At 40.0% G+C, this 13,382-nt stretch overlaps 1 protein-coding gene across 5 annotated transcripts in view; it reads left to right on the forward strand.

Moving 5' to 3' along the window:
* The first annotated feature begins 32 nt into the window (after nt 1–32).
* Nucleotides 33–13,382, forward strand: part of LOC124169827 (protein crumbs) — a 278,415-nt gene continuing 265,065 nt past the window's right edge. For 3 of the 5 annotated variants that reach the window (XM_046548608.1, XM_046548610.1, XM_046548609.1), the window contains exon 1: nt 33–178. In XM_046548608.1, coding sequence (XP_046404564.1) covers nt 148–178 — 31 coding nt within the window. In that variant the 5' untranslated portion in view covers nt 33–147. The remainder of the gene's footprint in view (nt 179–13,382) is intronic. The other 2 variants (XM_046548612.1, XM_046548613.1) reach the window with 1 other exon arrangement.

The raw sequence follows: 13,382 nt of genomic DNA on the forward strand, positions 1-13,382 counted from the left end.
TTGACGCCGCCGTTTTTCGGATATGCCGTGTTGAACAACAAGTGCAAGAAGTGGTGTTGTGGAAGAAGGTAGTGTGAGGGAAGTTTTCTGTCCGTCTGTGTTTCTGTGGATATATTTGTGTGCCTATGGTGTGGAAAAGCTGCTAGCATGACTAAATTGGGGTGTCGGTGTCTATCAGGTACGTGATGTTTGATCATGCGTTCTTCCATAGTCCCCAAATTTCTGGTTTCGGTACTCATGAGAAGCGGATCTACCTGCCGAAGGTGGTTTTGCTCCCTGGGGCTCCGTCGCCTCCAGGCACAGGTGCACGGTGGGTGACCGTGCTGGAGAATAGACCCGCTGTCAGTGAAAAGTGAAGTCATTATGGAATTACTCCTGGAAATTATTTCAATTTTTTATTTAGTTTACGCTGTTAGGCTGTTATTGAATGTTCTTCGGTTTTATGCTTTGGAGAGTTTGATTCTCTTGCGGTGTTTGGCGGGCATGCTGAGGTGATGTTGCGCTGACTTTTATTCATTTTTGTTACTTCGGTTGTATCGTTCCTGTGTTTTTGCATATTTTACATGAAAAACTGAGTGTTAATGCTTTCCGCATGAATGGAGTAGTCCCACCCTGCGGCAAATTCATGCGCTTAACCCGCTCCTTCTTAACGGGCTTTCCATTTCCCACCTGTGTTCCCGGGAGGCGTATGACTCGTCTCCAATTCCTGTTTTCAGCGCCTCGTACGCACTCTTGCACGACCTTTTTGTTGTTTTTTCGGCATCTCGGAATTGGAACGCCAAGTCCGGCTCGCCGGCAGAAATCATCGTCGTAGAGATGGTGCGAAATTTAATTAATACCATTCTCATTTTAGTTTCCAAAGTTTATTTTTCTGTTCTTAATCTACGAAGGCAAGCCTGGAACTCTCCATTGCGTTCGCCTTCTTGCTCGTGTACCTTAGTGTTGTTGACTGGTTGCTACCTGCGGCTAACGCCCAAACAACATTCCAACCGAAGTGTTGCTTTGTTTTTGAAGTCGTCTAGGCGACTCGTACGTCTGCACTTGGTCTCTCTCCAATTTCCTAATGGATTCATTTTTGATTTACCTTACGTCGTATTTCATATTTAAGTGTCAATGTCAACAGCGTTTACAAGGAGAATTGAATGTACTCCTCTGCGTTTATACTTATGTGGCGCAGGGCGGTTTGGTTAATATTAACCCCTGTCATAGATAACGGAGACTAGCATGATGCCGATGATACTATCAATGACAAAAATGCAATTTGGTATTTCAGTTGCAATTTCGTATGCTAGTTTCAAGATTGCTTTTTAAATTCTCATTTTATTTTTTTGTGTGTTTTCGATGCCGTTTATGTTTTTTGTGCTATTTGTTAATATCATGTTTTTAGTTTCCAAATCTTGTCGGGTCTATGGATATTTCCCTGGGGTGCGATAATTGTAGATTTTGTTAGCTTTGACTGTGACCTGTCGTATACCAACAAGGTTTTCCTCCAATACACACAATGGTTCGTTAAGGCAAACCAAATGGTTACTCTCAAAGTTATTGGTTTACATCCACCTGAACTCACCTTCGTATTTATTGCCTAAGTTTTTGACTTGATACTTGTGTTTTTAGAAAATGAATTGCATCCGTTTTCAATAATGACGAAAATAATCAATAATCTCAACTTGCGTAGATTTATTTCTCTCGGTGACATCTTTTCCATGGCACCGATTGCAAAAATAATGTGCATTGTTGTGGTTCCTATGTGAATTGATTGGGGCATAAAATCATTGTGCCAGACAGTGCATCACGACCATCACTAATCTCATTGATCTAAAGGAAGACAGGGTCAAATAATGGTGAAATTTTAGTCGAGGAAACTTCAATAATACCTATTGGTGGACCTTATTTTTCCCTCATAGAAGTTGCTGGCTTTTGTTCATCTCTTGTAATGTCTTGTTAATGGAGACATCAAATACTCATTCGCCTTTTAAGTCTTCGAAAAGCCGCAGCCAGAGAAGGGCATAATGGAAGTGGGGGTTCCATGTTCGTTATAATTCTTTAGTTTATTTAGAGATAGTTAATAAAAAAAAATATTTATATAAAAATTCATGCATTAAATAATAGATTGCCCTTTTGCTTTCTCTTGTGTCGAATACACAGAAAACATCGTTAAAATTTAATGTGACTGTTTATCCCTTTTTGCCAACATTGTTTACAGCGAAAATTTTTTAACTTCTAGCATTAAATTTGGGGAGTTGAACGTTTGCGGCAGTTTGACATTGGCTTGCTCCTTGACGGGGCATCTCCGTTGGGAGGGTTTAGCAGTTGTAAGTTGTCTCGATATTCAGCTTTCGATTGGCCTGACCGGTAACTTAATTAGCCCGCATATATTTGAGCATCTTGTGGGACCCGTTGGTGGAGGTGTTTGCAATATTTTTTACTTGAGATTGTTGATTTGGATACGAAATTGTGGTGTTTCGAGGTATTTTAAATGTTTTTCATGGTACAAATATTTCACAGAGCCATTTACGCACAGGAATTATGTTTGACACACTGTAAAATGAAAATAATTCGGGTTAGTTCTGACTATGAATTTTGGTATTAATTTTCATTTGGAAGGAATTCATCAATGAAGAGGAACATGAAATTATTATTATTTATTTTTAATGCTCAAATAATTACGAATACAAATCTCTCTTTTAAAAAACGATGGATGTTACGGAACCACAAAAATGTGTTTATTTTATTAAAATCGCCGGAATTAGCGTACATAAATTCCTCAAAACGACGTAAATATTTATTCATTTATTTATAATCCTTATTTATTAAACGCGTATTGCGAAAAACGAACGCCTATGCCTATCTGCAATTGTAATAGCTATTGTTTTATTGGTTTTTACCAAAGAATAGATAATGTCTTGGTGAACATTCGCTGCCAGACGCTTTTATATGTTATCCGATGCTCTCGAGCTTACTGAGTGGATGTGCCAGCAGGTGACCATTACGGCCAGGTAAGAAGTGGGAGGCAGGTTGTATGGGCCTAGCCAGGCCGGAGGCGGTCTAGGGGGTTTATTAGCATCGTCCAGAAGAGTCCATCAAGGAATCCCAAATCCGTGATTTCCGGTCCCTTCCCTTCCGTCCTCGAAGCTCGCTTTGTTCGGAAAGCGAGTGAGGTCCGGGTTGGATTGGAACACGTTTTGTACGTGCGTTTTTTCGAACGCGGGCCAGCCGAGGCAATTAGGATTTCTCACATTGGTGCATCCAAGGGAGGTTTTTGGGTAAACCTCGCCGCTTGATATCCACGGTAAAATTATAAACAACTAGTGGCAATTTCCGCGCATAAAAAACATATAACGCCACCACCAGGTGTAGTGGAGTAATATATAAACTTGTGGAAATTACCATTTGTTGTCAGGGGTGCCGACTTACAAAAAATATTGGGGTGGGGGCCAAACCGGGAATCTTGCCCCGGGAAATTTTAAAAGTAGTGAGTTTTAAGCATTTTAGAAGAGTCATATGATCAACATTTGAACCTTGATATCTCGAATCTCGATATCTGGACACTCCGGGGAAAATCGACAAGCGTGACACATTTTTTCCTCTCACCCATAACGAATTTTTTAGGGGGTTCGGGCCCCCCAGGCCCCATGCAGTCGGCGCCACTGTTTGTTGTTTATATTTTATCATGGTTCCATGGCCCATGTATACGGACCATAATATATGAGGACCATGCATGGATCTATCTCGTTTCCACCGCGTCAGGTCTGAAAATGTTTAATAGTTACCGCGTGATGCTATTTTTATAGGTTTATCTATGTTATTATATGAAAAATGTGTGGTGTCTGTCTGTTACTCAATCACTCATGTACTACTAAAGGGAATAAATCGGCAGGAAGATCCTGTGTAGTTCACATGCAGGCTATATAAGTACGGTTTTGGGTCCTTGGGAGTCCGTAGAGTGGACCCTGCAAAAACATGGTGGCCCTGCAAGAGAATGTATTTCCAAGACAATATTTTAGATACCTACGGATAAATGTATTGACAGAGTTGTTTAATGATAAAAATATTACAAATCTCAAGATGATTACCATGTTTTATAGCGGGTTTTACGTGAGGAAATCGATACAAAATACGAACAGTCTGGAGGGAATAAAGAAAAGTTTCAACAAAAACCGAAATGTCGTTATGTGGGACAGTTCCAAGAATAACTTATACTTTTTTTAGTGCTGTAAAAGCTGACATTAAATAGTACAATAGAGCTTTTCATGCTAAAGTTAACGTTTTTTCTCAGTCTACACTATTATATAAAAAAATGAGTGGTGTCTTTCTGTCTGTTACTCATTCACGTATACTACTGGAGGGATTGAAACGAAATTTGGCAGGAATAGCCTTGGTATATACAGTTCACAATTAGGCTATATAACTGTAATGTATGTAAATGGATACCGGTTACTAAGTAGCAGAATGTTTGTTTTTCTTTTAAAAATGTGATTGTCACCAGTTTTGATGCAGATGTAATGATGAATAAACTGTGCCTGTGAGAGATATTGTAACAACAATGGCATTGGGGCCTTAGAAGTCCCTCAAGTAGGCCCTTTTGCTACAATAAAATAATTGCCGTGGAAGAGAACAAGGGGTCGTGCTGAGGCATCTTTTTCCCCTTTTTTTAATCACGTAAAGTTGAGATAAACTTGGTAATCTTCGCAGTAAAGTGAATGAAAAAAGTTTCGTATTTTTTTTCTTTACGTACTTTTGCTTTTTCAAAATAAATACATTTATAAGGCCAAAATCATTAATTGTTCTATTTTCAACAGTAGTGGCTTTGAAAAGTAAAAAAAATAATGCGGAATGTTTTCTTGTATTTAAGGCTGTGCTTAGCAACCGATAAACAAGTTTATGATTTCAATTCTGAGGCCATTCATATAAAGTTATCTGGATGATTTTGAGTACTGAAAAGGGATTTTTAGTAAGTAAAAGTAAAGAATAAGATTTCATTACTCAGAGAATAGCTTGGGTGACAATCCTTACTCGCTTATCAGGCTCTTCTACACTAATTTCTAATGAACCATATCGTTAAACTTTAATAAATGCCATGCGTAATTTCATTATAGTATTTCCTTTTATTCTAACATCCCCCGCCACACGCCTATTGAGGCGGCTTACGTGGTAATATGTAGATGAATCAGCACCCACGCATTATTCTGCAAGTCATGATAAGCGTATTTTTTTACATTTTAGAGCATTTTATACTGTTTTTGGAAAATTTGTCTTTTAAACTTTTCATAAATTATTTTATTTACTACAGGTGTCATAACACGTCTATTTAGGCGGCTTGCGGATTCATATCACCCGCTTGAAAACCCGTGAAACTTTTGTTATCACAACTTGCCGGTGGAACTTTGTACGTTTATTCAAGTCTGTTGAAAATCGTCTGAAAGTCTTCGCATTCCTATCGTGTGGGTGCGATGGTTCTGAAGGATATAAGGAAGCCAACCAAGATCCCCCTCGCTTGCCGTAGTGGAGCTTCGCCGTTTCCCTTTGCGGGGTGGGCAGATGGAAGACAGCCCTAAGTTCCCATAGCCCATTGTCACTCAACTCCCTCCCACTTCACTAATTTCCTTTCCCGGCACCCCGCTGCGCTCCTCGGCGTCAAGTGGGCGGTCACCACGAGACGAACAGCAGTCCTTGCGCCGGTCTCGTATTTGTATCTTGACCGTTCTTCTTCGAAGGAGCACATGTCCTACCGTGTTTCGGATTTCACGCCTTTAACCGGGATCACACGATCATTTTTTCCTCACGGAAAGTGATCGCTCGAGTGATCATTTTTCTGAATCACACGGTCCCTCCCGCCGCCGCTTTTCGCATCATTTCCGATATCACAGCTCGTTGTCATAGGACCCGTATCATGGAAATATATAGCGTGTTTATGTTTTATTATATCGTTCCCGCGATTTTCAAACGTTGCGCTACAATCGCTCCACACGGGCATGCATTCTGATTGGCTGATATGGGGTTTCAGGGACGGAAAAAGCGACCAGATGAGTGATGAAAAAAGTGATGGGAATCCTCATCATTGTAATGATCGCGAAAATCAATTGCCGACGACGATCATTTTCTAGTGGTCACTGGAGTGATCGCTGGTGTGATCACTCGAAAATGACGAAAAAATGATCGTGTGATTCAGGCTTTACGAACTTGTATATTCCGTAACTCAAGGGCGGATCCAGTATTTTCTCTGGGGGACTCATGACCGGCAAACGGTATGTTGTATGCTTCTTTAGATCTCATGTTTGAGATTATGAACTGCATACAACAATTACTGTCCGCAATATTCTCTTCATTTTTATACGGAAGTTATTAATATGAAAATATTAATGTTTCATTTGCGAAAACCGATAATTTTCTATCCTCTTTCGCACTTGGGTGATGCTTTTTACGTCATAAAGTAAAAAAACCGTTTGTAAGTTTTGGCTTGCTGTAGGAGTGGATTTCTGTTGAAGGCTCGGGTTTCATGGAGCTATGCGCGATTGGTGGGAACCAATGCGGTTAGAGGGTGCACCACTGGTTCCGAGCGTGGAGTTGTGTGTGGCAGGAATGGGGCTGCTTGGGTAGGATTAGCCACGCCTACTTTGTCCAAAATATTGACAATCCCATAAGATTAATGCTTACTATTTGGTGAAATGTTCGGTCGTAACTCGTTTATATTAAAATAAACTATGGAACGCACAATGCAAACCTTTTTTCCTTAATTTCATCGGTAAGCTTCGCGAAGTTATTTCTCAAACAACTTTTTCCAGGAAAAATTAAACCAAATCAGCCGAAATTAAATTTTTACGAGAATAAAATAGTAATTTCCCTGCACTTATACTGGTATTTAATTTTATTATAGCCAACGTAAATCTAACAATAACAGTACAAAAGGATATTTTCAAGGATATCCCTACCAGTAAAGTGGCTAGCAGTACACAGAGTTTATACATTAATAGAAGTATCGCGAATGACGGGAAAACTCCGATGTCAATCACCGGCTGAATACTGGTGATCATCAATTTTTCACTTATTGTAGTTCATTTTCAGAACAAACTTAGCCACCTCAAAATATCAGTCGGAGACCAAAGTCCAAAAATTGTCTAACAAAGACGGCGGAACTTTGGCCGTGCTAATCTACATATACATAATACCCTGCGAACAACCTCTAGGGTGTTTGGCAGGGGGTGAAAAATCACCAACATGCAGCATGCAAGAGGACCGCCACATGCACACCACACGGTCATAGAAATATTACGCACACTAGAAAAATATACATGCTTATTCATAAAAAAATTGCTAATGGTTGGTAGCTCCTAGAGCAAATACATGCAAGGTTAGAACTATGAAAAAAAATGCAATGAGTGATCCTAGCGAGCGATGCCATTAATCCTATCAGTTGAGACAACGTTTGCTATCCTTAATGGTACGAGGGAAGAATGACATTTTACATCTCTCTCTTTTGCATTCTATTTCTTATATTTTATTCTCATGATTGCGTCTACTATAGTACGATGGTAGGCGAAGGATTTGATTCACGTCGTCTGAGAAAATATCTTCTTCAAGTTTCCTAAGTAAGTTAAGCCTATACCTCGATCTACGCTCCTGTAAAGATTCCCATCCTAACTCGTGTAACATACTGGAAACGCTGCACTTTTTGTCGTAACAACTCATCACAAATCTGGCCGCCATGCGCTGTACTCGATTGATTTCAGCTATTAGTCCTACCTCGTAAGGGTCCCACACACTAGCAGCATATTCCAAGTGAGGCCTCACTAGAGTCAGGTAGCTTATTTCTTTCACCATTTTTGGGCATTTACCAAGCATTCTTTTTACAAATCCAAGTTTACGGTTAGCTTTCCCGCATACGTCACGTATGTGCTTACCCCACGTAAGATCCCGGGTAATGGTGACCCCCAAGTATTTAACGAATTCGGTATTTGGTAGTGGAATCCCGTTAGCGGTGTAGCTCCTTCTTGAAAATTTATCCTTTTCCCAAAAATTCATCACCATACACTTTTCAAGATTTAATTCTAACTCCCAAGTACTGCACCAGTCATTTACGGCAACGAAATCCTTTTCTCATGCTAATCTATCGCTATGGCCATAAACTTCTCTGTATACAACTACATCATCTGCGAAGAGGCGGATTTTGCTCGTGACCACGGTGGTTATATCATTAATGTAAAGAAGGAACAAAAGAGGGCCGATAACACTTCCTTGGGGTACTCCTGAGGTAACTTGGACTATATCCGAGCTAACTCCATCCAAAACAACTCTCTGTTCGCGATCATTTAGGAAATCTTTGATCCAACCGATTACGTGTGTATCTATGCCGTATGCTTCCAACTTTTGAATCAGCTTTAAATGAACCTTATCGAATGCCTTTCTGAAGTCTAAAAATATGGCGTCGACTTGAACATATCTGTCACCCGCGGAGATAATAACTCGGAAACAGCGTCTCCAGATATTCCATACTCCTTGGTGGGAACCCACACCACTTGCATGAATGTGCACGTATTTCTTGTTATTGTGCGTGTTTTGTTTAGTTGACACTGAGATGGGATCGCTCTGAATGCTGTTCATCGGGCACCCCTGCCAAAGACACTAGGGGTGGGTCGCAAAGTACATTCACACCTACATAGTACTCTACGAGCAATCTCTTCAGTATTTGGTAGGGGGTATATATACACCAACATGCAGCATGCATTACGTTTAGGTAGTAATCGAGAAAAAAGGCCGTAAAACATGCAGATGCTGGCAGGCGGTGTAAACTCTCACCGAAAATGCATTGTTCCTTGCAAGTGCACTAAAACCATAAAAAAATACTAATTTTTAAATGGATAAATATACATGCGCCTTGCATATAGCCGGTTAAATGCTGTAAAGGAAAGCAAGTACCAACAAACCCAAACCAGAAATTGGAAGTAAAGAGAGAAATAAAACATGCTTGAATTCGGTCGACATCGAGTGCAGCGATTATTACATTTATGTCACTTATTTTTTAATAGCCTTGATTATTGTAGGAAAGAACGAAATCTTAAATCTCTTTGTTCTGCAGTCTATTTCTTTTATCTTCCTCTTGTGATCTCTGTACCGTACAATCGACGGTAAGTGAAGTATACTTTTCATTTCCTCTGTGGACACGTCCTCTCTCTGTATTATGGTTCATCTGGGTATTGTATTGATGTTGAATGGTTAAACAATATCTCCTTTGCTAATCCTGACATTCATCTACATCTACATAATACCCTGCGATCCACCTCTAGGGTGTTTGGCAGGGGGTTATGAATCACCAGCATGCAGCATGCAATTGGACTCCCACATGCACACCACACAGTACAAAAACATCACGCATACCAACAAATTATACTACCATATGCTTTTAGAAATAATAATAATATTAAGAAAAATGCATTAAGTTTTACATAGGTTAGTAGGCTACACTACAAGTCATCTAATATATTTATGAGTTTATCGCTGCCGTTATAATGTCATTTTGATAGTGTGACAATAAGACATGCATTTCCATTTATCAGCGGTTTAGAGCCTGTGAATAGTCTATTCGACAAAAGCAAATCAGAATTATTCCCGAATCGCAATATTACTACTTCCGAAGTTTTAATCGTGGCTGTGGTTAATTGCCGTAGTTTAAGAAATAAGATTCCCGAATTCCACCATTTAATTCATAGTACGAAGTGTAACGTCATTTTTGGAACAGAAAGTTGGCTAACAGATGATGATTCAGACAATGAGATCTTCCCAAAATCGTTCACTGTTTATCGGAAAGATAGAATTAATCGAGTTGGGGGCGGAGTTTTTATAGCTGTAAAGAATTCAATCGTCAGCCAAGCGATAACCGTAACTGAGACCAGCGTTGAATCTGTGTGGTGTTTAATTAAATGTCCAAAATTCAAAACTATTTTATTATGTTCGTATTACAGACCACCTAACCCAGATATAACGTCAATGTTGGATTTTCAAAATCAAATAAACAGCGTAGCATCCAAGTATCCGGAAAGAAACTTGATTGTGGGTGGAGATTTCAACGTACCTTCTATAGATTGGGAGACTTATAGCTTCATTCCTGGTGGGAGGGATAAAGTGATCTGCGAGGCTTTATTACACACTTTCACATCTAATTCATTGTTTCAAATAGCATCCGCACCAAACAGAGGAGAAAATATTCTTGATTTATTAGCGACAAATATACCACATCAGGTAATAAACGTTGGCACTGTCGAAGGAATAAGTGACCATACGGTAGTAACTGCAAAGTTTTCTCTAAATACCGCTGTAAACTTTAAAAAAGAGCGTAAAGTTTTCATTTTTAAAAGAGCTAATTTTGATGGGTTTAAGAGTCATATGAAAAATGCTTTCCCCGAGTTTCAAGAACCAGTATTAAAGTTAAATGTAGAGAATACTTGGAAAGCTTTTCTTTCGCTCGTAACTTCGGGAATAAATAGCTACATCCCTAGTAAAATAGTAAAAGAAGGCAGCGAACCGAGATGGTACGACGCGGAAGTGAGAAAATCATTGAGGCGACAGAGAGCGTGTCATGCTAAAATGAAAAAAGTCAGCACGGATTTATCCGCTAATGAACGCGAGCTAATAATTAAAAAATATAGGATGACTAAAGCCGCCACGAAGGAAGCGTTCAGGAATGCGTTCACGAATTTTAAAAGAAAAACACTAGTAGAGCAGTTACAGGATAACCCAAAAGCATTTTGGTCATATGTTAGGGAAGTTCAAGGTAAACGATCTACCGTATGTTCGCTGAGAAACGACAATGGAGATGTGTTGACAAGCAGTTACGATAAAGCCAATTTATTAAATTCCTACTTTAAGAGCGTATTCACGGAGCCTTCCGAAAACTCACCCGAGACCGATGACAATCCCTGTCTACACAAGATGCCAGCTATTGACATTAGTACGCTCGGAATAGAAAATATATTGAAATCGCTTAGTCCAAATAAATCACCTGGTCCAGACGAAATCCCTTCTCGCGTATATAAAGAACTAGCCTCAGAACTTGCCCCCTACTTGCAGTTAATATTCAGTAAATCCATCAAGCAACACGAAGTACCTAATGACTGGAAAATCGCTAATGTAACGCCTATATTTAAAAGTGGAGACAAGGAACAGCCATCTAATTACAGGCCGATATCTTTAACGTCCATCTCTTGCAAAGTCCTTGAACACATCGTAGTCAGCTCGGTAATGAAACACCTAGACGCGCAAAACTTATTAATTGGAAATCAACATGGATTCAGGAAAAGCAGATCGTGCGAAACTCAGTTAGCGCTTTTCGCCCACGATATTTTAGTCTCCGGGGAAGACAACATTCCAGTAGACGCGATTTTTCTTGATTTCAAAAAGGCATTTGATAAAGTACCCCACGGAAAGTTAATAATAAAACTGAAATCTTATGGTCTAGACGAAGATGTCATTTCCTGGATTAGAGAATTTTTGAGCGACCGCGTCCAAAGAGTAGTATTAGACGGTGCAGTCTCCAATGAGGTTAGAGTCACTTCTGGCGTTCCTCAGGGTAGTGTCATTGGCCCACTCCTATTCCTTCTTTATATAAACGACATTGGCGAAGTAGTGCAGAGTAAGTTACGATTATTTGCAGACGACGCTGTAGTTTACAGAGAAATCCGTTCCAGCAAAGATATAGATGAACTAACGAATGACCTTGCTGCTATCCAAGCTTGGTGCGATGCTTGGCAGTTAGAATTAAATTTCGAAAAATGCGTCGTAATGAATTTCTGGAAGAAGAATAACTCCCTACAGCGTAACTATGTCATTCGGGGCACGCAGTTAAAGGCAGTTGAATCTGTGAAATATCTAGGGGTTAGACTCAATAATGATCTATCGTGGAATAAACATATTCGAGAAATAACCGGTCAAGCTAATCGTAAAATGGGTTTTGTTAAAAGAATATTAGGAAAGTGCGACGACAAAGTGAGAGAAATTAGCTACTTTTCCCTCGTTAGACCACATTTGGAATACGCTGCCAGTGTTTGGGACCCTCATGAAAAAGGCTTAATAACAGAGTTAGAACGCGTGCAAAGAAGAGCTGCCAGGTATGTGAAAGGTCGTTACGATAGTCTTGTTAGTGTAACTGACCTCTTAGATAAACTCGGATGGGAATCTCTGTCGGACCGTAGATTGAAAAATAGACTAAACCTTTTAGATAAATTCAAGAGCAGTGTCTTTTCTGACGAAGTTAACCATATCTTGCGAACGCCAACGTACTACGGAAGATCAGATCATATAAATAAAATAAGAGAGATAGATTGCAGAACTGACAGATTCCGAATGTCATTTTTTCCACGATCAATAAGAGATTATAACGGCAGCAATAGAACGCGTAAATAGATTGCATGACTTGTAGATTAGCCTACTAACCTATGTAAAACTTACTGCATGTTTCTGAATTTCTATTCTACATTCTATTTCTAACAGCATATAGTAGTATAGTTTGTTATTATACGGGACGTTTCTTGGACGGTGTGGTGTGCATGTGGGAGTCCAAATGCATGCTGCATGCTGGTGATTGATCACCCCCTGCCAAACACCCTAGAGGTGGCTCGCAGGGTAATTTGTAGATGTTGTAGATAATCTCTTATTGATCGTGGAAAAAAATACATTCTGAATCTGTCTGTTCTACAGTCTATCTCTCTTATTTTATTTACATGATCTGATCTTCCGTAGTATGTTGGCGTCTGTAAGATATGGCCGACTTCGTTAGAAAAGACACTGCTCTTGAATTTATCTGAAAGGTTTAGTCTACTTTTCAATCTACGGTCTGTCAGAGATTCTGACATAGGAAGGGTTTGTAGCTTGTCCATATGTATGACACATTAGTTCCTGGGTGAGGGAAGCCAACTCCCAGGCCACTTAAGCCCCAGATAGTCGAGATAAGAGGCTTTTTTCCTGGAGTCTGGTGCCGACCAAGGAAGCAACGAACGCGCCTATAGCGTCATTCCAACTCGCTTTCGTGTCGCCGGCAGAATACGCGATCATTATGGTCGCCCATCAGCAAGGCAGGCGGGTTAGTTCTCACTCCGGTCACATCGGAGGGACCGTGGAGGAGTCATCATTACCGGAAAGAGGGGCTTTTCGGAGAACGGAAGGTTGGGTGGAGGAAGGTGCAGGAAAAGGACGAACTTAGCCCTCTTGCTTACCTTGCCACGACGGGGTTGTGAGTTCACCGAAAGGGAGAAAGTTTAAAATAGCTCTCAGGGTATAAATAAGCGAGGTATTTATAGCGATAAATCCTATTTTAAGACAATTTTGATTTTTTGATCTTAAAATAGCAGGAAAACTGTGCACGTATATTCGTGCTTCGTCTGTCATCCCAGGGA

The sequence above is a fragment of the Ischnura elegans genome, chromosome 12, assembly GCF_921293095.1.
Source record: "Ischnura elegans chromosome 12, ioIscEleg1.1, whole genome shotgun sequence".
NCBI classification, from domain to species: domain Eukaryota; kingdom Metazoa; phylum Arthropoda; class Insecta; order Odonata; family Coenagrionidae; genus Ischnura; species Ischnura elegans.